Genomic DNA, 24,372 nt, shown 5'->3' on the forward strand with positions numbered 1-24,372 from the left:
CTTTTTGGTCTTTAAAATGTGATTTACTATGTTGTATGGATATAGTTTTTAGCAGAATAAAATTTCCCCAATTGACATTTTCTGCAATTGTCTTCTAATTCCTACGAAGTTAAATTTAAAGGGATTAAAAGGTTAAGGCAAACAGACAGAAAACATACTTTTATATGATCTCAGAAAGAAAAAGTAATTTTCTTTTTCTTAGGTAAACATGAACCAAAAGGTAATACCTTATATCTGTTCTTGCTATTCTATTTGAAATGGTAATAAATTTTAGAAAATTTTGTGAAATAATATTCCATAGAAGGAGATATTTTAAATTAACTGAAAGAGTCACAAAACTACAACATTTAAGGCCATGCATTTTAAAATGACATATATCCCAAGTCACTTCCTGAATACAAGATTTTTAAAAGACATTCAGACTTATCTGTAATTAAAAAAAAAAAAAAAAAGCCTTCCTTCTCTGCTAGTAGGAGGATTTATACTATGACCTTATTGCAGTTTAATTTACACAAGAAGCTTAAGGGGTTTTCATATTTCTAAAATTATATAATTCTTTAAAAAACCATTTATATAATCCTCAAAAATTGCATCTACCAAACTGAACCAATTTATTTCAGGTATAAGAAGTCACTATTTGATGTAATTTAAAAATTAGTGCCATCAGTGTATTCTAACATTTCAATATTCTCATTCTCTTGAGAGAACACAGGTAATAAAGTAAATAAGAACTTTGAAATGTCATTTTTAATGTTTAAATATTTATGCTAGCTGTTCACGTGTTTGTAGGCCCGGCATCTATTTGTTCAATTTAATACAGTGATGCTTGAACTTTAATGTATGTAAGAATCAACGGGAGGGCTGGTTAAAACTCAGATTGCCAGGCTTTACCTTCATATATCCTAATTCAGTAAGACTTGGATGGAGCTGAGAATCTGTCTCTCCATCCAAGACGGAGAGAATCTGTCTCTCTCTCCAAGTTTCAATGGCTGCTGCTGCTGCTCCTGCTGTTGCTGCTGCTGCTGCTGGTGGTTCACGTACCATACTTTAAGAGGCACTGTTTTCACAGTCTGAATTTATTAGATACATATCTAGGTCTTTATGTTGTTCTGAGTTCCTCAGCCAGAGCCCAGACTGGGGCCCCTGATGGAGCAAGGAGAGTTGATTATTGCACTGTCTGCAAATGGAAGTCACCTTGTGTTCATTTTTTGGTTCTGCCATCATAACCTCCTTTACCAAACACTAGCAGATCTTCCCTCCCATAACGTTTTCCACTTTCAGCTAACAATAATAGAATAATAGGTCATTAGTTTCAAAATGTGGTCCACAATTTGGGATTCTTTCCCTCTTATCACTGTTTCCTATTTTTCACATAACTCATTTTTCTCTTTCATAATATCCTTGTAGTACCTTGGTTCTTTCTGGGCCTCATTTGCCTCTCTAGTTAATTAGATGTGATTGCCAGCCTGTGTGACTATATAGCCTAATTAATCATTAATTTGTTCGTTAATTGTTCATAAAATTAATCATTAATTTGTTCAAGCCTATATTCATTAATTTGTTCATTCACTCCACAAACATTTGTTAAAACTCAACACATAAAGAATATGACAAAAATTCTGCACTCATGGACTTACATTATGGGGGAAGATGCTTCACATACACACACATGAGTATACAGGCTAGGAAAGTAGGATCATACAGGGTGGGAGCTGTTCTAACCATTAAGAATTAGGATATCAACAGCCTGTAGATAAGGAGAAACCGAAGACTAATATTAGAATTTACTGGGTGTCAAGCCTTTGTGGTTGGCTGTGCAAAAATACACAATGAATTGTACACAGTTCCTATTTCAGAATGTGAGTATATTGCTTCTTAACCTTTTGTCTTTCTTATAAATGCTGAATTCAATAACTACTCTAGGTGTTTAGATATAAAAATTCTGGAAATATGCAATCCCTTCCCGCTCAACAAAATCAAAATTCTGAGTGAAGAGGAAGCAAAATCAGGTCCAGGCATATATTACAACATTATCTCACCAAAGCAATGTTCTTAAGCAGTGATGATTCTGACAAAATTAGCAGAGCATTTTCTAGCAAAATAATTAGTTCATAACACATACACATAAACGCACACACAAAACTTTAAAAAATCTGAGGCAACAAAGAAGCAAAAATAAGCCTAAAGTAAGAGTGCTTCTATGTTTACAACACCTTCAAAAAAAAGCATCAAGCTTATTATACTAGATGATTTGAAATATGTTTTAATCTTTATATAATTAGCGCCCAGGTAAATCTGAAAATATCTGAATTGAATGAAATTTATTAACCAGAGTTTCTTTCTAATAAGAAAAATGTTTATATGTTTATAATTTTGCTTTTACAGATACTAAAATTTGCAACTATGTAACCTGAAATTTTTTAAAAAATCTCACAGCCACACACTTATTTTCAGTATTACAGAGCTAAAAGGTTCTTGTAAAGAAAATCATCCTAGTTTTAAAAATATCCCTAAATAATTATTTCTCAAAATAAAAAGTCCTTAGGTTTATACTGTTTAACAGGAGTTTTCTCTTATGGTCTTAGTTATGAAACTGCTTCATGCCCTCCTCCCCATCATATGTACTGATGGCATTACCTGTCTGCATCCACTGTCACATCATGAACTCCTCTCTGGATGATATCTCGGGAAGTTGCTGTGTCTGGTATTCGGTTCAGACTTCTAGTGTATAGGTTAAGTCCTCCATCTGTCATGTACCTGAAAAGAAATGCCTAATTAATCCACAGAAAATTAAACTCAACTGTACAATTTAACTTAATAAACAAACAGTGATCACAATTTTCAATGATAACTCAAATATATTCTATTATCATTTTTTTTCTGCATAAACATCCTACTCACCAGGAAGAATTAAAAAATTTTTTCAAGTTTATTAGGAAATAAATATTCTTTTTTTTTTTTTTTTTTTTTCTTGAGACGGAGTTTCGCTCTTGTTACCCAGGCTGGAGTGCAATGGCACGATCTCGGCTCACCGCAACCTCCGCCTCCTGGGTTCAGGCAATTCTCCTGCCTCAGCCTCCTGAGTAGCTGGGATTACAGGCACGCGCCACCATGCCCAGCTAATTTTTTGTATTTTTAGTAGAGACGGGGTTTCACCATGCTGACCAGGATGGTCTCGATCTCTTGACCTCGTGATCCACCCTCCTCGGCCTCCCAAAGTGCTGGGATTACAGGCTTGAGCCACTGTGCCCGGCGGAAATCAATATTCTTGACTGCGACAAGTAACTAGCCTATCATAGAACCCGTTTTTCTCTTTTGTTATCAATATTATGAATAGACTTGCAGATAATATAGCTCTTAGCAAATTAATAGAAAGAAAATTTCATTTTTAAAATACTGTTTTAAAGAGTTCATAGGAGTAATGGATCAAAACCTATGCTTCCACTATATCTGTCATCTTCCTAGAGTTCTACCGTTTTATATTTAATATCTCATATCAGCTGCTGTCACAACACTGTTGTAATTAGCTGTATCCCCACCCAAATCTCACCCTGAATTGTAATAATCCCCATATGTCAAGGGTGGAACCAAGTAGAGACAACTGAATAATGGGGGCAGTTTTCCCCATACTGTTCTCACGGTGGTGAATAAGCCTCACAAGATCCGATGGTTTTATAAACGGGAGCTCCTCTGTACAAGCTCTCTTGCCTGGCACATGCCATGTAAGACGTCCCTTGCTCTTCCACTGTGATTGTGAGGCTTCCCTAGCCATGTGGAACTGTGAGTCAATTAAAGCTCTTTCCTTTATAAATTACCCAGCCTCAAGTATGTCTTTATTAGCAGGGTGAGAACACATTAATACAGCCTTCTTCCCATATATATATATATATATATTTAACACACTAGTACAGTCATCTTCATTTTTATATTTAACATCTCATATCAGCTGCTGTCTGTCACAATTAGCTATTTTGTAATTACATGCACACACAGAGAATCTAAAGTGATCCTCACCACTCCCTTAAAGGAATTCCAGTTCAGTATCTTCCTTTAGAGCAGCACAGAGAGCATTAAAAAATGCCCCTTAGATTAAATGTGCTAGTTTAAAAAAAAAAAAAAGCATGCTGATAAAGAATGATTGCTGTGAACCTTTTTAAACGGTTGTTTGGGAAAAAAATCAGGCACCTTGGAGAAGTCCTTACATGTAGACATGCAGATAGTTTCCTAAGGTCAGCGTGTAAGGATGGTTGAGTGGTTGAGTGTAGACTGGAGCCAGACTGCTTGGGTTCAGCTACAGCGCTGCTACTTACAAGCTGTGTGGGCTCAGGTAAGTCACTTAAACAAGGTATGTTTAAAGTGCTTCATCTGTAAAATGGAGACAGTAATGATATGCTCACTTCTTGCAGTGATGGTGAGCTATCAATGAGTTAATATACATATAACATGCATAGAGCATTGTCTAGCACATTGTAAGTGCTATATAAACACTATCTTTAAAAATACAAGCTATTTTATGCATTGGCATTTCTATAGTCACTAAAATACCTCATATCTTGAATATGAAATTAGAGGGAGCATTAAGATTAGGAATGTCTGGTGCTAAAGATGGATCTTTTTAACACAGCTCGAGTAACCCTGATCTTTCACACACTGTTAGGCATACTTCAGTCATCACGAAGTCTACTAAAGGAGAACTGAGGGAGAATCAAAGCAGAAACAGGATTACAGTATATCTACCCTCACTCCTTTGCCTTATTTTAATTTTTACTCAACAGAATTATTAGTTTGTGTTTGGTCATGTGACTTAAAGTATAAATTTAGGTTATATTCTTGGTCTGACTATTTATTACTGTGACACCTGAAGAAAACTTCAATTTTCACCCAATTAAAATATGTAACTTTTAGTCAATTTTCCAGAATGTTTTTTTTTTTTTTTTTACTTCATAGAGACTTTTCGTAGAGGTTCATTATGAATAAGAGGCCTTTTTCTGACTAATTCCTAATTACTGACAGATTCATATCCCCAGGGTTTAAAGTAATTTTAAAAAGGAGGAGAAAGAGATAAGCCTTTGCATGCTTCAAGGAATTTTGAATTCTCAGAATGCTGATTAACTAACTTTCTGAGTTATACCTAGAGTACATGGGAAAAATGAAACTTTATTCCCATTTAAATGACTGCATGACATTCTTTGTGGTTACTTGAGAAAATCCTAAATTCATTACTACATTATTGAGCCTTCTGTTCCTTTAATCTGTAAAACATATTTTTAAACATTTTGAAAAGAAAGTTAAGTTTACGATTCAACTTTTTCATGAGTTGTAACATAACATTTCTTTTTTTATTGAGATGAAGTCTCACTCTGTTACCCACGCTGGAGTGCAGTAGCAAGATCTCAGCTCACTGCAACCTTTGCTTCCCAGGTTCAAGCGATTCTCCTGCCTCAGCTTCCCAAGTAGCTGGAATACTGGTGTGCACCACCACTTCCAATTAATTTTTGTATTTTTATTAGAGACGGGATTTTGCCATGTTGGCCATGCTGGTCTCGAATTCCTGACCTCAGGCGATCCACCTGCTTAAGCCTCCCAAAGTTCTGGGATTAGAGGCATGAGTTGCCACACCCAGTCAGCATAAATACTTCTAAGCCCCCTTTTCTTAATTAAAGAAAACACCATCAAATTAAACTTTTCCTGGGATATCTTCATCCCTCTTGTCTTCTCATGTTTTAATTCTAAGCTGAGATATTGGGGATATGGGGCTGCCTCCTACCTAAGCTGACAAGGGCACACTGCATAGGCTGATGATCAAACAGTAAGTCCAGCAAATCCTGGGTATCCTCACACAATCACCCTTGAGTTAAGACCAGCCCCATCACCTGCTGACCGGTATTACCATCTTCCACACAGGTAAGAGAACTGAGTCATGACAAATTTCAGTATCCTGTGCTCTAACATTAGAAAAAACAAATGCACGTGAGTAAACAGGTAAACAACACTAGGGGAAGTTTTCATGTAGGATTTGGGGTATTTCTACTTGGTCAACATAAGACATATGGACCATCAATGCATATTTAAGGGGACTCATTTGTGAGACTATTCAAGACTTCTTTGAAAGATGTTAGGCAACAAAAATAGAGGAAACAAGAAATCTCAATCAGGTTTGAAATGAAGCAGAAACAAATAAGGACAAAGGATATAACAGCATTTTTTTTTAAATTAGTGAGTACAGCAGGTACTAGCCAGATGTCATCAAGCCAATTTCCCTCTTCTCCTGGGCACACAGTTGAACCATATAACCTGGGCACTTTTACAGTCATATTGGGGTCATGTAGCTGTTTTAGACAAAGGAATGTAGGAATGCATGAATTCCAGGCCCAATCCATACAAAACAGTCTCACAGCCTAGTTCTTCTTCTCTTTTGCCATTTGCCTGTTGAATATCAATGCCCATGGTAACACTGGAAATCTGATTGAGTAACAACAGAATTACCATCCATCTTTATTCTCTGAGAGACCACATGGAGTGCATTCCCCAAGTGAAGATCAGAAACACCAGTGAGGGTTTTATGTGAAGAGTAAATTGGCTTCTTTGTGTTAGGTTACTGAGATTTTGAGATTTCTGTTTTAGAAATTAATGTTAACTAATATAGCCAGTGTGCTAGCCTAACTTGTGCTAGCCTAACTGATTGCATCTTAGCTCTAAGCCTGATAAGCTCCATCTTAGCTTCTCCCTCCCTGCCATGGCCCCCTCAGGTGCATTACTGGGTCACGCTGTACTCAGAGCCTTGAACCCTTGAGGTTTGGGTCATGCTGTTCTCAGTACCTGTAACTGATGTAACAGCATCCTGCTCGGCCAGCCCTCCTACTATTGTGACAACCCCCCTTTTTGGTGATTGTATGGAAATACCCAGGCCTGCACTCACTTCCCTTAACCTGCTTGTTCAGCTTCTGTAAAAATTCCACTTCAGCCAGACTCCCCCTCCCCTATCTTAAGCAAGGTATAAAAAGGAATCAAGCCCCTTCCTCGCGGCCAAGAGAATTTTGAGCATTAGCCGTCTCTCAGTTGCCGGCAATAAAGGATTCCTGATTCATCTCAGAGTGTGGTGCTTTCTCTGTAACTCGCTCGGTTACAATGCTAGCATCTTGAAAAATACAAAATGCTCTTGAGTACAGTATGCCTGTAACATATATTATTATGTGCACAACTCAGTTGTTAAAAAACATTTAAAACAACTACTTATCTAAGAGTATTTCTGTGGAGGTATATGCATATGTATGTGTGAATATTATAATTAATTTATTGAATAACTGCACAGCTACAAAACTATGAAAATATCATCATGTGAATCACATGTGGGCAGGTACTGTGTCTGTATTATTCACTAATAAATGCACAGTGTCTGGAATGTTGCTTGACACATAGGGTGAACTCAATAAATATTTTTAATAGACATATACACATATATATAACTCAGCTTATGATCCCTCTTCTTTCCATATTATTTTCCCAGGAGTCCTAATGCCTCCCACAATTCCCACTCTTTTTCATTGAGATGAGATACAACAGAGATCTATCCTGGCCAAGCAATCTTCATATCCCACCATCTCCAACTCCACATCTCTAACTCTACATTCATCATCTCCTCTCTCTGCTTTCTCATTAAAAATCCCCACTCTCTCTGCAGATTTTTTTCTGATGGTATAATTTTTCATCTCCTGTGCCTACAATGTAGTTATCTACATTCTTTTTCTCCTTTATGCCCTCATGGGTAGTCCATCTCTGGTTCTATAAATTTTTCCTTTGCAGTGCTCCCCACATCCATTATTTTCTTCACTTTATCGCTACAAATGCCACTACCAGATCTCTGCTTTGATGAGCCTGAGCCTGAATTCTTGCAATAGTTCCTGAAATCGAACCCCAGGGTTTTTCCCATGAATTCATGTTGCATATTTCCCATAAAGCAGCCTTTCAAAAGCCATCACCATCCTCATGCTATGTTCTGTGACTATTTTGCAACTTCTAAGAGATAGGATTTTACATAGTTTATAGTGTAGTTTAAACTTCTCAGCATAATGATGTTAAGGTCTGTCAAATTAGTGCCTATCTCTCAAATATTATCTTTGAATACTCACATTCCATGACTCTCAGTTAAGAGAATGGTCATCAGTATCATCTAATCCAGTGTTCCTCTGATTCTGAAAATCACACTTTATGCCAGCTTACTGAATAATGTATACCATCTACATTTCTGATTTATATATATATACATATATATAGATATAGATATAGATATATGTGCATATATATATATATAGATATATTTAAATATATTTCCTTTGTCTATAGCTTTTAAATCAGGAATAAAACTAAAACATTTTTTTCTTATTCTCTTCTTTTCTATTTCATGTGAGAGTTTAGTCCTTTCCCCTCATTCTGAACGCTTAGCTCAATTTTTATCCCCTTCCTTTTGAAATTCCCAACATATTGCTTTGTAGATGTCCCTTGATTTCTTATTCAAACTTATCCCAAGATATGCTGTCACTCTCAAGATAAACATTCTACATGAGTGTAAGTATATATAGTCAATCATCATTATTCACAAATTCTATATTCGTGAATTTGCCTACTTGCTAAAATTTATATGTAGCTGCAAAATCTAAACTCATAACACTTTCACCACCATTCACAGACATGAACAGAACAGTGAAAAAAAATGAGCCTCAGAGGTTTCCAGCTAAGGCTAAATGAAGTGATCCTCTGCCTTCTTATATCAGCTCTAATACCACAACAAAGGTTCTTCTATGGTCTATTTAGTGTCACATTTTTCACATTTTTTGTGTGTGTGCTTTTATGCTGAGAATTGTGCTGTTTAAAATGGCCCTCAAACTTGGTGCTGAAGTGCCATCTTAGGTTACTAACTGCAAGAAGTCTTCAATGTGTCTCACAGAGAAAATAGGCATTAGATAAGCTTCATCGAGGCCTGAGTGAGAGTGCTGTTGGCTGTGAGTGCCATGTGAATGAATCGACAGTACATATTAAATAAGTTATCTTTAAAGAGAGACACACATATAGTAAGTTATGTATTGATCAGTTGACAAAAATATTGTGGCTAAAAGCTTACAGGAACCAAAACCTATATTTCTCCTAGAAGCAATAGTTTAGTATTCACTAACACAGTGTTTGTGGTGACCTGATAGAACATAACTACCATGAATAATGATATTGACTGCATAGATGTATAAATACACACACACACACACACACACACACTTTTTTTTTTGCTGTTGTTTGTTTCTTTGTTTTTTGAGAAACAGTCTTACTCTGTCACCCATGCTGGGGTGATGTAGTGGTGCAATCTCAGCTCACTGCAACCTTCGCCTCCTGCATTTCAAGTGATTCTCCTGCCTCCCCAGTACCTGGGATTACAGACACACATCACCACAGCCGGCTAACTTTTTTAGTAGAGAGGGGTTTCACCATGTTGGTCAGGCTGGTCTCAAACTCCTGATCTCAGGTGATCCGCCTGCCTTGGCTACCCAAAGTGCTGGGATTACAGGTGTGAGTCACCACGCCCGGCCTGTGTATATATATCTTTATGTGTATATTTATATATGTAATTAGCCATCCAAATATATTTGAATAGTGAGTATAAAATTGAATTCACACATGAGTCCACATTTAAGAAGACGGATAAAGAAATGAGAGGAGGAGATAGAGTGGAAAGAATGGAGAAGAAAGAAGAGAGAGATGGGGAAAAGAGTGTATCTTAGACACTCCTGTTTTGCCACCATGTTCTCTGAACGGGGCATTGCCTCCTAGGCTATGTTAAATACATACAAAAATGATAATTATAACTAACAGCAACCAAACATTGATATTGCTTTTAATGATAATAAATGCAATATTAATAATAGTGATGGTACAGAGGAGGATGATCAATTTATTGAGTGCTCATATCATGCGAAGCTTTATGCAAACTAAAATTTGTGGATAATTGTCTTCATTCCTAACAACTTCATGAAGATGGTACAATTTTGTCCTTATTCTAGATGACAAAAAAATAATTTGGATATGTTAGGTCCCCAAGGGGTCCACACATAGCAAATTGAAGAGATTCAAACGAGGCACTCTGAATCCAGTGGCAACTGAACAACCACCTATCCCAATTTATCATAATTGGTCACTATAATTCTACATTTTTAGAAATTCAGGTAGGGTGGGTACCAGGAATGGACTGGTAGGTATCAAGACATCAGAGCAAAGCTGTGAATCTACTCAAAAGCAATTTTGTGCTCTTTTTTAGGTGGCGTCACCATTCAAACATAAGCTTTTCATGAATGAAATCAGGAAGAGTCACTTACCTACAAGAATGATCTCCTACATGGGCCCTCTTAGATGCATAAAATCCAGATTCACATAAAGAGTAGGTCAAAGTCCAGATTCACATAAAGTTTATAGACAAAGTTAATTGGGAAGCTTTTCCACATATTACTGAGCCTATGTTTTGAAGTCAGACATAGCTGAGTTCTAATGCAGGTCTTGCATTTCCTTAGTGTTAGGCCCTGGCTGGGGCCAATGAGACTCAGTTTCCTTATCCAAAGAACATGTATAAAAACATCTACCTTATAAGCATTGCTGGTGGTAAGAAGGTAAAATAAAACAATATCTTCAAAGCACTTAACAAGAGCATAGTACATAACATGAAATGCTCAAAATGGCAATTAATAGAATATCCTATTGCCTCCCTTTGGGCCTATTCTCTGATTAAGCCAAATATCCCAAATTGTTAATATACTCTAAGCGTTTTACAATCACAACATGTTTTAGAATGAAATAGAACACAGAAGAAAAACAAGGTCTGAGATTTATTAAAATGTGATACCACCAAAAGAAAATGAATAGACTGAAACTTTCAACTCCAAAGTGATTTTTCCTTCAAGTTAAACTAGGGGTGCATAATTGAACACAGCAAGAAAATATGTTTTCCTTAAAGCAGTTACAGGCAGCTTCTGACAAGCTAAAAAAAAAAAAAAATTCAAGCAGATCAGCAAAACTCCTCCTGTCTCCTTCCCACGTCCTTGACTACAAAATCTGTTACTTAAGAAGCATGTGAAAATCACTCTGAAAAACAGAGACCACATGTGTTTCTCTCAACAACAGAAAACCTTAGTGCCTTGAATTTACAGAAATTCTGGATTCTTTACTCTCCATGAATGAGCAGAGGAAGGGCCCTTCAACACCCTGAATAACCTCGGATATCTCATATTTTCTTCTGACTTTCTGAGCGAACTTACACATTTATTTATAGTGAATGCATGCTAGTAGACTGCCTCCCCTCTTCACACAATGCTGATGGAGAACAGGGCCACTTACCCACTGTTGATGTCATCAGTCCTGAGACTTTTCCCAAGGATATCACCGTCACTCATATATCCACCCACATCGACTTCAGAAGACATGTCCATGTCACTGCTTGCTTTCTCAGTCATGTCCATCTGTGACATGTTTCCCAGCCGAGAGACAGCAGCTCGACGGAGAGGCGTGGTATACATGAATCTCGAGGGGTCTGTGTGGATGAATCTACTGGTACCACTGCGAGGATAGCCAGCTCCCAGGGAGGGAGCATCTCCTGCCTGAAGTCGTGGACATGCCTGGCCCAACCTCCAGGTCATGGGAGTGGGTCGACTTGTCAAGTTGGGTATGGTCCTTCCATTCACTTCTGTTGTCACAGTGCTATCAAATGTTGTCTCCAGGGTGCTGCCAAATAAAATGGATAAATAACTATACTCTGGTTCACTTAGGATCATAACTTAGAATGCATGAAGACAGAAAAGTCTGGAGTTGAGGATTGTCTTTTAGAAACATGTCATCTTCCTGAAAGCTAAATTATATGTTCATTTTGAGATTCTAATCACGTCTGTAGAGGTCAAAATGTGGAAAAGACATTCATTTACAGCTCTTTGTTTGTTTGTTTGTTTGTTTGTCTTCAAAAGAAAGGCCATCAGTACATCTTGGGTAAAATGACATATTGTTTTACATTTTCAACAAATCCTTTACACAGGGTAACCTTCTGAGACCTATTCTGGAAGTTAACTGCAATTATGTTTGAATGTGTCCCTACTACCTTGCCCAGATTCATTTCAAGTGCAATTTGTGCCACTATTTTCTAGGGCAGGCATTAAAAACCCACTTAACAGTGATGGTGGTAGTTGCAGTAACTAATTCCATTGAACCGGAGATTATATTGAAAAAGACATAGATAGTAGATAGAGCTAGAGATAAGAGCTAAATAGGTATATGGTGTGAATTTTCAGTTTAAGAATAATTACCAACTTTTATGTAAAAAAGAGAGAGAAAATAGTAAGGGGAAACTGAAATCCCATCTCTGTCATTAAAAGAAAAGTTAAATGTTTGTTCATAATTATTTTTTCTTTATTGGCTTAAAGATATATGGAATTGAAAAAAACCTGTGGCTTATCTGAGTCCCACGAAGGCTGGACATAGTCTCTTCTAAATTCTGCCTCAAATCTGCTATGTTTTTAACTGTTCTCATTCTTCTTGTTTCAGGGTCTTCACCTAGGAAAGCAACATGATAAATCTGCTATTCATGACATTTACTATCCTCAAAATGATGAGGTATCATCTCATGCCAGTTAGAATCATGGTCATTAAAAAGTCAGAAAACAATTGATGCTGGAGAGGATGTGGAGAAATAGGAACTCTTTTACACTGTTGGTGGGAGTGTAAATTAGGTCAACCATTGTGGAAGACAATGTGGTGATTCCTCAAGGATTTAGAACCAGAAATATCATTTGACCCAACAATCCCACTACCAGGTATATACCCAAAGGATTATAAATCATTCTACTATAAAGACCCATGCACACGTATGTTTACTGTGGCACTGTTCACAATAGGAAAGACCTGGAACCAACCAAAATGCCCATCAATGATAGACTGGATAAAAAAATGTAGTATATATATATACCATGGAATACTATGCAGCCATAAAAAGAATGAGTTCATGTCATTTGCAGGGATATGGATGAAGCTGGAAACCATCATTCTCAGTGAACTAACACAGGAACAGAAAGCCAAATACCACATGCTCTCACTTGTAAGTGTGAGTTGAACCATGAGAACAAATGGACATAGGGAGGGGAACATCACATACCAGGGCCTGTTGGGGCATTGGGGGCATGGGAGAGATAGCATTAGGAGAAATACCTAATGTAGATGACAGGTTGATGGGTGCAGCAAACCACCTTGGCACATGTATACCTGTGTAACCAATCTACACATTCTGCACATGTATCTTAGAACTTAAAGTATAATTTAAAAAAATCTATGATTATTAAGATCCTAATTATTTCAAGGTGTTTCCAGGTGTACTCAGAATACTCGAGGTAAACTTGCCTTATGTAGAAGGTACACATTCGGACTCTGGGGAATAAACTAGAGGTCTTCTCTGGTTTTGTTTTGTTTACTTTTGGTTTTTTTGTGAGACAGAGTCTCACTTTGTTGCCCAGGCTGGAGTGTCTTGGATCACTGCACCTCTGGGGTTCAAGTGAGTCCCCTGCCTTAGCCTTCCAAGTAGCTGGTTATTAGGTGCTTGCCACCAAGTCCAGCTAATTTTTATATTTTTAGTAGAGATGGGGTTTCACCACGTGGGTGAGGCTGGTCTCAAACTCCAGACCTCAAGTGATCCGCCCGCCTCAGCCTCCCAAAGTTCTGGTATTTTTGTGAGCCACCATGCCTTGCCGAGGCCTTTTCTTATGGAAGCAATAGCTTTTGAGGTCTTTTATTAGACTCATGGACAAAGACCAACAACATTAGATGGTTTTATTTTTAATTACTTCTCCAATTTCTATAGTTCTACCAATGATACTAGAGTTCAAGTAAAGCCCTAGGCATCGAAACCCAAAACATTTGTATCTAATGAGCATGAAACAACTAGTTCTGCAAGTAGGACTAACGCTGGCCTGATAGAATTAGCACCTATCAACTCCTAGCAGAAGTGACCTTAAGTCATTTTGTTTACAGTCATACAATACTTCCCAAGCCAGTGGTCTTCTGAAGCGAATGAGTCTAGAAAATAGGAAGAATGTGATAAGAGAGTAGTGGAAGCAGAAATTTTATTCTGTTCAATTTGGACTGAACAGGATGTCTAGTGATGGGCATTTTCATTAAAAAATAAAAAAAAGGAAGTAGGGAGTGGATAGATTAAGAGAAGCACAGGGAAGGAGATGAGATAGAGAAAAAGGAAGTCGGAAGGGGATGATTGGGAAGAGAATGGAATGAAAAGAGGAAGGAAGAAAAAGAAAGCAAAGGAAAAGAAAAGCAAAAAATGGTATATTAAATTACACTATGAAAAATGTCAGAGAAGCCAAGATGCGTATCTATAATCTGTTTTAAGAATACAGCTAACTGTTTAACCTGTTAATTTACTTCCTTAATATTCAGGCCAGATTTTTACAAATCTATAACAAATGTGTCCCATTAACACTTATCATCACAATCATACAGTTGGTGGGGATTTCAGAAATTGTCTTGCCTTAGCTTTTAGCCATAGCATTCATCTGTCTCACATGAGACAAGGCCATCTGCCTCTGCCTGAAAACGCCCACATTGGAAAGGCCTCCACATCAGCAGTAAGAGATGACTCCTTCCAGTAGCAGGTCAAAATGTGAAACATTTACGGGGGATTAGCAATAATTTGTCTCCTTTGAACTTTCACCCCATGCTTCCAGTGGGTCTGAAATCAAATGAACGAATTTACATTGTCTTTACCACGGCAGACAACTGCCAATTCCTTTATTATCTTTTTCAGCCAAACATTACTCCTTTGTTCATTATTCCTCACTCTGGGTGGTTGCCAAAATAGCCACCATTGTGCTGCCAGCCTGTTAATTTCTTCCTTTGAATTTACAAATTATTTAAACAATTAAAATGTATAACATCATTATTTCAAACATAAACTACTAAGAAACTTTCCTGAAGTAAATATTTTTAAAGAATAAAAAAACACATGTTGGGATCTCATGCACACGACAAAAACTTTTTCTACACTAATTAAATTTATGTAATCACTAATCCTATAGATTAATGTTATCCTTTTAGAACTCAGAACTGTTAATAATTCTTGAGACTGATCATATTCTTCCTGGAAATTCTTCCCATACTTCTCATACATATAATAGAGGGTATTTATGAAATGGCTATAAAGAAGTCTACCTTTCACTTCCAAGTAATCTGATAGAACATTGAAGAAAAAGAAGAGTTTTGTAGAGAAAACCTTACACAGTGGGAAAAATATTTATTACAGTCAAGGAAAAGACAGGCAAAGAAGAAATTTATTCAAACTGGGTCAAAATGGGTAGTGAAAGGAACAAAATTGTAGAAGCATTAAACCCAAGATACAGTATGAGAGATTTCATACAGTTATAGTCATCTTGGATTGTAGGTGGAAGATAAAAATTCATGAAAGAAGCAGTATGTTGAGATGACCTTTTTTTTTTTTGGTGGGTTGGGGGAGGTAAAAGTAATTGATTTCATACAGGTTCCTAGAACACACCATTACAGGTTCCTGTCCCTTTCCCTCTCCCCCCTCCCCTCAGGAGAACTTTTAAGTTGTAATCCAGCTGCATCTCAACCACTTGCCAACTGAAATATTAAAACTGATATCTGAATTATATTCCACTTTTTATATTAATTTTGAGAATGTTGCCGTTTCACTAAAAGTATTTTCACATCTACTTCATCTCCTTTTCAATTTCTTTTTTCGACCCAACAGCTATCTTAGATCTTTGGATTCTTCTAACTGAACTGTTTATGTGGTTTCTATCATGTTTTAGAACCATAGCCTCCCTCATTCCTTAGGTGTTTTTTCATCATGACATTCACTCATCACATTGCACCCCTCATGACAGTCAGACAAATTGACCTTTTCCTCCCAACACTTATTGAGCAAAAAATAATTGTTGCCTTATTCATGTCATGAAAGATAATACCCAAACCAGAATTTATTGCAGTACATGTTTTCAATGACCTGCAAGAGGCAAGATAAAACTAAGTGTACTTACAAACCCCCTAAAGACTGATTGCACAGTCCTAAATATCCTGTAAATTTGTATCTGAATGAGATCCAGAGTCTTTGGAAGAGACAAAAACAACTGCAAATTCCAAAAATAAAAGCACAATTAAAATTAAACATTAGTAACAGTAAAAGTTACGAGAAACTGCAGATGAGAAATGTATTTAATCACAATGATGTTGTGTCTCCTCCTACTCTCATAATCTCAAAGTCAACCATTATTCCTGAAAGAGGCTTCCTATGTGTTAAATACAATGAGATGACTTCCACACATTTTCCAAAATGGTATGTTCTGAAATCTACTTGAGTTTTTAACTTTAGTGCAAAGTACTTTCTCATTGCTCATAAGGGATTGAGTAGAGAACAAAATAACAGTGTCAATTTGGTACTTCTACATTACTATTTGGTGGCAGAGAGACCATTTAATCTGTGATCCTGCTCTTAATTTTTAGCCTTTAATTATACACATTGTAATTAACACTGCCAGCATTGCCATATTTTAATAGAAAATCAAGTCTATATGAATGAACTTTATTCTCAGAGAATTATGCCCTCTACTCCATCCATATTACAAATGTTATTTAGTGTACAGCTTTGTGGTTTATTGTGTGAAGTAACTCCAGTTTTGTGGATGACCTCTATAGTGATTTGGATGAAAAAATTTAACCCCCTCCTCTGGTTAATCTTGACACTTTGGAGACAAATAGCAAAATATGGCCAAAAGCTTTATAGTTACTTTTAAAATATCCTCCTATACAGTTATAGCACAAACCTTAATCTGTCTGGTTTAGAAGAATATCTAAGAGTAAAGAGTTAAACTCAAGGAACTCCACCTAAAAACTAACTTGGAAGAGGCCATTTTGAGTCATAAGCAGAACCTATTTAAGCACGTGGCAGAAATTCTGAAATTCCTGTGTGCAGTGGGTGTAGTTATATTCAACAACTTAACATGTATCATTATTTAGGGAATTGCATCAGATGCTTCATTATCTGGAGATATGATTATTCCTATCACAGCTATTTGAATAAACTTTCCCTTACTTTTTCCCTTGCATTTTTGAATACTGGCATAAGTAGGAAAAAAAACATAAAAGAGAATAATCACATATATACAATAAGCAGATGCTCCTATTGAAAAGCCAAGGCATACCAGCTTCTTCTGAGAGGTTACCCTCTGACAATAATGCTCCAAGTTATGTATGCACGAAAAGGCACATGTCATATATACATCCACCCACAGCATGCTATAATTTAACTGAGTAAGCAATGAATACTGTTAGGGAGCTGCACTCTGTTCATATCTTTGCTAACACTTAAAAAATACTGAGAACAAGATAAATGATACCACTTCAAAAGCAAAAGAATATTATCTGATCTGATTCTACAGTTCCAGAGGATCAAAAAAAGAAAAAAAGCTTCATAAAGATTAAGACTTTCTCTTGCCTTTGTGCTGCACATAGCCCTTTATGAGAAGCAGTTCATCATAGAAATCATACAATGGTGCAAAAGTAAATCTTCAGTGTTAGAGCACCTGGTGTATTCAGATTCAGAAACCACTATTCTAACAACTGTGGAAACATTACTCTTTTAAAACCAAACTGACATGAAAAATTGAATAATATTTGCCTCTGCTATCTGTCTAAGCTTTCTTCTTCTACAGCTGGCTCACTAAAAGAATCCAGAAATCCTCATAAAACATCTTGTAACAGGAGGGTCTACATTAAGAATAAAAACAAACCTGCATTTAGCATTAGTTTCATGGATCAGAAACAAAGAGATCACTGGCAAGGTTTAATTTCTTTCAATGTAAGGAGCACTATATGAAGTCCTTTGTGGAAATACACATTGACATAAAATATGATATGACCAGTAGTTTAATACTTATGGAAGAAGAAACTGTATGATATAAATATATTTTGGTGGAACACTGAATTTAGAAATAATAACTAAAATGTTCATATATTAGCTGTTTAGGTAGGTGGCAAAGTTGACATTTAAAGTTTAGTCATAAACTATAGAATCACTTGATCTCTTCTTATCTAACTAATTAAAGATTATGCTAGAAGTTACTACTGAAACTCATGACATCAAAAAGGTCTAGTTTACAAAGTCATGACATCAAAAAGGTCTAGTTTATAAAGTACAAAAACTGTTCATAGTCATCTACATAGTAGCTTAAATACTTGTAATGTGCACATGAAGAACCAGTTTTTCTCAAGCACTGAAAAAAAAGAAAGAAAGAAAAAGGTAGAAGGCAGCAGAGGTCTCCGCAATTCTGAAAGAGCGAATGCAATGTACAGGGCTTGTCAATGAGTTGCTGAAGAAGCCATCTATACAGGTAGCACGAAGGCAGCAGAAAAAAACTTAACACTACAGAAAATTTGCCCAGGAGTACCTTCATTCTTCATCTCATATCTGTAATGAGGTCACCTTGAGATAAGTTGAACAAATAAGCCCCATTAATGACTAGGTAAAAAATATGTTTGGGGTTTTAAAATGTTAACACTTATTTATGGATGTCTAGAAGGTCCTAGACACGAGGCTAGGCTAATAATGCTCACAGCAGATTTTTGGAATTTACTTTCTCCAGATGAACCTTACCAGTGCTGCTCATAGCTAAGTTTTACTAAAAAAATAAAATAAAATAAAATCATTTAAAGAAACAGGAATTAAAAATGTAACTATGTATTTTTAAACATCAGTCTAAAAAATGAAAGTTACCTGGCAAATGCAAATACTTTCAAAAGAGACTACGAAATGTCTTAATATCCCACACACATCTTTAGGAGCAAACTGGACTTACCTAACAGGTCAGTGTAAAGCGCCTGTTCCAGATCACCCAGCATGGTAAGGATCACTTCCTCATCCAGATGAGCTGTCCCTTCCCGCAAACAATTTTCTCCCTCCTCTTCAGCCCAGCTTCTGCTGATGCTGCTCAACTTGGAGGACACATTTTCATCTTCGGACCTACTATCTTCATCACTCTCAACTTCTAAGCCTCTTCTTGCAGACAAGTCCTCTAAGTCTTCACTGTCTGACTGGCTGCTCCCAGCAGGCAGGAGGCTCCAGGCTGAGCTGCTGGTGTGATACAGGGACTGCACAGACCTGGAGAGAAACCTGGACAGTGAGCGCCTCTCTGCATAGTTGGCTTCTCTCTGGCTGGCCTTGGCAGCGTTTCCAAACCAGTTGGAAATGCGCACCGTGGGTCTCCTCTCCCCATCACTGGTGAGGGAAAGATTGGTGAGAGACTTTTGTTTCTGAAGGCAAGCTCCCTTTCTTCTTACTTCTTTGCTTCGGAACACAGAGAGTTCAGCAGGCCGCTGCATGATTCTTCCAGTGGCTTCTTCTTTCAATTGCACTTCATATTGTCTTTTTACACTGTGATTGTAATGGATCCGTTTGATTTTAATTACCACATGCACTTCAATAAAAGCTCAAGCTCACACATTCACAGAAGATTCTGGAGATGTGGTATATATAATGGTTTGTCCACAATTTAGCTTGACACATCATTTTACTAATCAGCAATACTTACAAATATTTTGCTCAAATGTAGCTGAAGCAGAAAAGAGTTCACCAAAGACTCTCCTCCAGCTGAAAAGTAGTCCAGGAAGCCAACTACATTTGCCCGTCTTCATCCAATCACATGTCTCAGCAGGAGGATGGGTCCACATCTCCCTCTATTCCTTCTGTGTTCCGAAACGCGAGAAGGTGAAGCACGAGCTGAGTTCTCTTGCTTTTTGCTTTCTTTTTTTCCCCTGCCTTTCACCAGCCCTTAACTGACCTAGGTCTGTAACCCTTTAACTCTAATGAGCTGACACCCTGCAGCAAGTACAGCCTCCCCATAGGAGCCCAGGAAGAGCAGGAATTAAGCACTGAAGCCCAGCCCTGCAGGAGCCGCTTGCATTTTAGCATTCCACCTGCATTCTCAGATCTATGGCTCTTCCTTGCTGCTGCAGTGGATGCTGCTGGCTGCCATGGCAGCAAACATCCTGCTAAATTAAAACAGAGGCACGGGAACGGCTGTCCAGCCTAGAATGCCACAGGTTTCCGAGCCAAGCCTGTATGAGATGTTCCACTATTAACCTCATGCACATTTAAATGACTCTCAGCCACCCAATCTCAGACACGGACACACACACACACATTCACTTACATACACAACACACACTCCCCGATGCCGAGAATGACAGACTAATTCTCTGTAGCTGCAGGCAGCTGAAGCAGGCAGATCTCCTTTCTGAATGTTGGGATTTGTGCTGTAAAAGCACAAATCAAATTCAAGCGTGTAAAGGACCTAAAAAATGAAGCATGACACTCTCCACCCACTAGGAGATAAAGCTTTAAAGGGAAAGACTTCCCCTCATCTTTTAAAGAACAAAGTCAAAGGCTTTTTATTTTGAATTTATTTAGTAAAATCCTAATGTGACATAAAAATCAAGATTTCTTACTATCTTTTGCAAAAACATGAAAGGAAAAGAAAAAAGATAACCTAAAAGGGTTTTCCGCTGATATTTTGACTCAAAGTATACAATTGAAAGTTTATGGTCAAGTGTGTGGAACATAATAATGTCACAGATAACACAACATGCACATTGTGTCTTTTGATACTGCATTTTTCCAAGTCTATTTCATAAGCCTATCACAGCATCATCAGCTCTTACTTTTTAAATATTTTAATTTTTTAAAATATTAAAATGTGCTGCACTGTGTCACTGTGTCACTATATACCACCACCATAAAATTCTGATTTTAGGAAACTTTTAAAAACAAATATATAGTATAGCAGAAATCACGAGTACCATTTATAGTTAAGAAGCAAAGTATAAACTTTTTAGTATTTAACTTTGAAGATTTTCAGCCCACAAACAGAAAAACAGGGATTTTTTTCTTTATCAAATGAGGGAAAGTAGAGAAATATGCAGAAATATTGCCTTCATCATTTTCAGAGTGAATATGATAAAATTAATTCTGATTTTCTGCCTCCTATTGGTAATCTCAACTAGGCGAAATACCCAATCTCTTAGCTATATACATTAGCATTATAATATGCATTGCCTATAACTTCACAAATAACCACTTAATTTGCAAAGTTAATTATTCCTTATGCCCCACCTTTCAAGGTAGATCAGACTTAGATCCATTTTATAGACATGCCAAAGGAAATTAGATGAACATAACAGCAATCATTTGTGGCAAAATTTTGCAATAAAGAAATCTGTGAATTATTGATACTAGTTCTCAATTCTACACTTTTTGAAAACTAATTGTGTTTATATAAAATGTGCTTAAATAAAATGTAGTTACAAGTACTAGATCATTAAAACTGACAGTTAAGCGTCTAAAAACATAATTTTGTAAAATATTTTTAGAAGATCAAAATGACACTTCCCTTGGAATTCCTAAGCAGAACATTTTTCTTCTTCATTTTGAGTTACTATAACTCAGTGAATTTCCAAGTTCTGAGACCATAGTGAAATTTGTTCAAATTATGCAATTTCAATTTATTTAACATTTATTACACTAGTGTATATGCTAATACACCCTAAAGCCTTACAGGTTTACAAAAAAGTGAATTCTAATGCTTTATATATCAAAAGAGTTGACCTTATTCGTATGTAAATAAAAGCAGTATTTATGCCCTTTCCTTATTTAAAACTCTTATATATCAATCAGTTTAAACCTGCAGTTCTCAAGCTTCATATATTCAGAACCAATTGGAGGACTTATTAAAACACACTTTGCTGTGCCCCAGCCATATAACTGCTTATTCAGTTCAACAGGGAGGGTCCTAAGACTTTGAATTTCTAACATATTTCCAGATATGGCTGGCTCTGAAAATTTACGTTGAGAACTACCATGCTGAGATTAGTGGTTTTCAACTAGGGATGGTTTTTCCCCTCAAGGGACATTTGGCAATATCTGGAAACATTTTTTGTTGTCACAACCGTGGGTGTGGTGGTGACATCTAAGGGGAAGTGGCCAATGATGCTGCTAAACATTCTGCAATGACAAAACAGCCCCACAGAAAACAGAATTATGCCTTTTACAATGCCAATAGTGCAAAGATTGAGAAATCCTGACTTAGATGGTTATATTGCATTTACAAATGGTTTAGAAATTTCAGGGGCATCCAAAACGAAGATGTACTTTTGCTGAAATTAATGTCCACCCTGTGTTTCTTGTCACCCCATCCCAGTATCCTTTATTCTAACAACCATGCTGAAAGAATAGCCCCAGTCTGGGACATGTTGATTTCAGGACCAAAGGAAAACAGAGATGAGAGAATAAAGCAATGTCTCTCATGCTTCTGCTCAGCAACAGCTCTTGTCATTTTTCCACTTGTATTTCATTTGTCAAATTAAATCACATGGTTCTTCCAGATTCAATAAGACAGGAAATTTAATCCTTCTGGATGGGTGAACCCTGAAAAGGGTAGACTCAGTCCAATGGAGCCAACAAGGAGGGGATTGTAGAAAGTGCTTATCAAAAGGTGGATTCTGTTTCTTTGCTTAAAGATACTGTTATTAACTTGTGCTTATAATAGGTTTGTCCTGGAACTACATCAGTCCACATGTACCCTGAGAAACTGTGGGGAACCCACTTATTGCTCTCTAGAGACAGCCATCCTGCTTGCTTTGGGTGTACATTCATATATGGACATTTTTACATTTGTTTGTATTCACACATGTAAATGTATGTTATACAAGGAGGAGGAAGTTGCAGTGCAAAGGAGACAAATACGCCCAGTCAGTAGGAAAAACGTGAATCATTCTAATTTTGCCAAGACCTAAAATAAGTTATAGCCATTACAATGTGCTAGAATGGAATGCTTTTTAGCTCTTTAGTAAACATAATTATAATGTAGCCATTTAAGCAAAGGACTTAAGCTGATTTGAATTATCCCAGCTTGATCATCTTAATTTTTATAAACATTCAAGAAAAGGCAATTTCAGTGATCATTTACAGAGATTGTAAGTGTCAGATATTTTCCATTATTTAATAACGTCTGGTAGTAAGTAAAAGCACATGTAACCATTTGCTTATATAACTTCTGTTTAACCTAAATTCTTTTATTTCTAAAATGGTTTCCTGAACTCATCCAATAATTGTAGTATTACCGTTTTACAAATGACACACCACTTTTATTGATATTGAGCCAGTCTGGCATCTATGAACATTTGTCAGTTGAATATAAATTCCAGATAAAGGTTAAGAAGTGAATTAAACAAACGTTATACATGTTAGTGGATAGTCTTATGCAAAAAAAAGGGGGCAAATGTGAACCTATAGAAAAAAACCAAAAAACTTTCTTGAGTGCCAGTGGGATGAAAATTTGGGCTTGCTTTACATTTGGCAGAATCTCTTGGCACATAATGAAAGGGATGGCCTCTGAGGACAAATTCTTTCTGTCAATGAATGTGAGACCAAAACTCAAGCCAAAGCAGTAAAATCTATACCATTAATTCAGCCAGCACTGTGATATTGAGGTCATCATATGAATCTTAGAGGAAAGACAAGAAGCAATAAGCTACTTGCTCAATGCCAAAAATTATGTAATATGTTTTACCTGACTATAATAATTATTAGCTCTATCATCATCAGATTGGGTAAATATGACTAGGCTTCCTCACAAAGAGCATAATGAGCAAAAGCAAATTTAAGTCATTTACTTAAAAATATTGGAGATATACATGAAGACTTATGAAGATATTGAAATTGAAAAATACTACTTTATTGAGTGTCATGCATTTCTGATGCTTACTACTTTATTGAGTGTCATGTATTTCTGATGCTTATATTCAAACCATAATTTATTATCTTTTTAAACTTTCATTACCATTTAATGGCAAAGACAATATTTTCATAATATCAAGTGAGTTACTGCACTGATGAAAATTTAAGCAGCTAAGCTCTCCCACTAACTTAGCAAACCCCTCTAACACATCTGCACTGTGAACCATTCAAGTTTGCTCCTTAATAGTACAGCAAATATGATAAATCTTTATATGTCATGCACCTTGTATTTCATGCAATAGGAATGATTTTCCCATTTGTATAAGCACAACAAGATTTTTTTCTGGATTGCGTAACTCAAAAGTAGAGGAGAAATAGTTTCAGACGTGGATTTTTCAGGGGCTCAGACATTTCCAACAATGACCTTGAATTTGGTCTCTTCTGATTTAGGTCCTGTTTCCTCTGTGTTTGTTTCATTTAAGGGTGGGGGTCACTGCAAGCAGCTCCAAGCTTTCCTTATATTAGTTTTAGGTCTAGCAGAAAAA

The 24,372-nt window shown here is 36.7% G+C and overlaps 1 protein-coding gene across 9 annotated transcripts in view; it reads right to left on the reverse strand.

Annotated features, from left to right (window-relative positions):
* Nucleotides 1-24,372, reverse strand: part of NAV3 (neuron navigator 3) — an 850,089-nt gene that overhangs the window by 152,351 nt on the left and 673,366 nt on the right. For 8 of the 9 annotated variants that reach the window (XM_074402523.1, XM_074402524.1, XM_074402522.1 and 5 more), the window contains 3 exons: nt 12,465-12,573; nt 11,371-11,754; nt 2,638-2,757 (listed from right to left, as the gene is read on the reverse strand). In XM_074402523.1, the coding sequence (XP_074258624.1) occupies nt 2,638-2,757; nt 11,371-11,754; nt 12,465-12,573 (613 nt within the window). Of the gene's footprint in view, nt 1-2,637; nt 2,758-11,370; nt 11,755-12,464; nt 12,574-18,893; nt 20,767-24,372 lie in introns of those variants that run through there. The other variant, XM_074402527.1, reaches the window with a different exon arrangement.

This window comes from Saimiri boliviensis, chromosome 7, assembly GCF_048565385.1.
Source record: "Saimiri boliviensis isolate mSaiBol1 chromosome 7, mSaiBol1.pri, whole genome shotgun sequence".
Lineage (NCBI taxonomy): Eukaryota > Metazoa > Chordata > Mammalia > Primates > Cebidae > Saimiri > Saimiri boliviensis.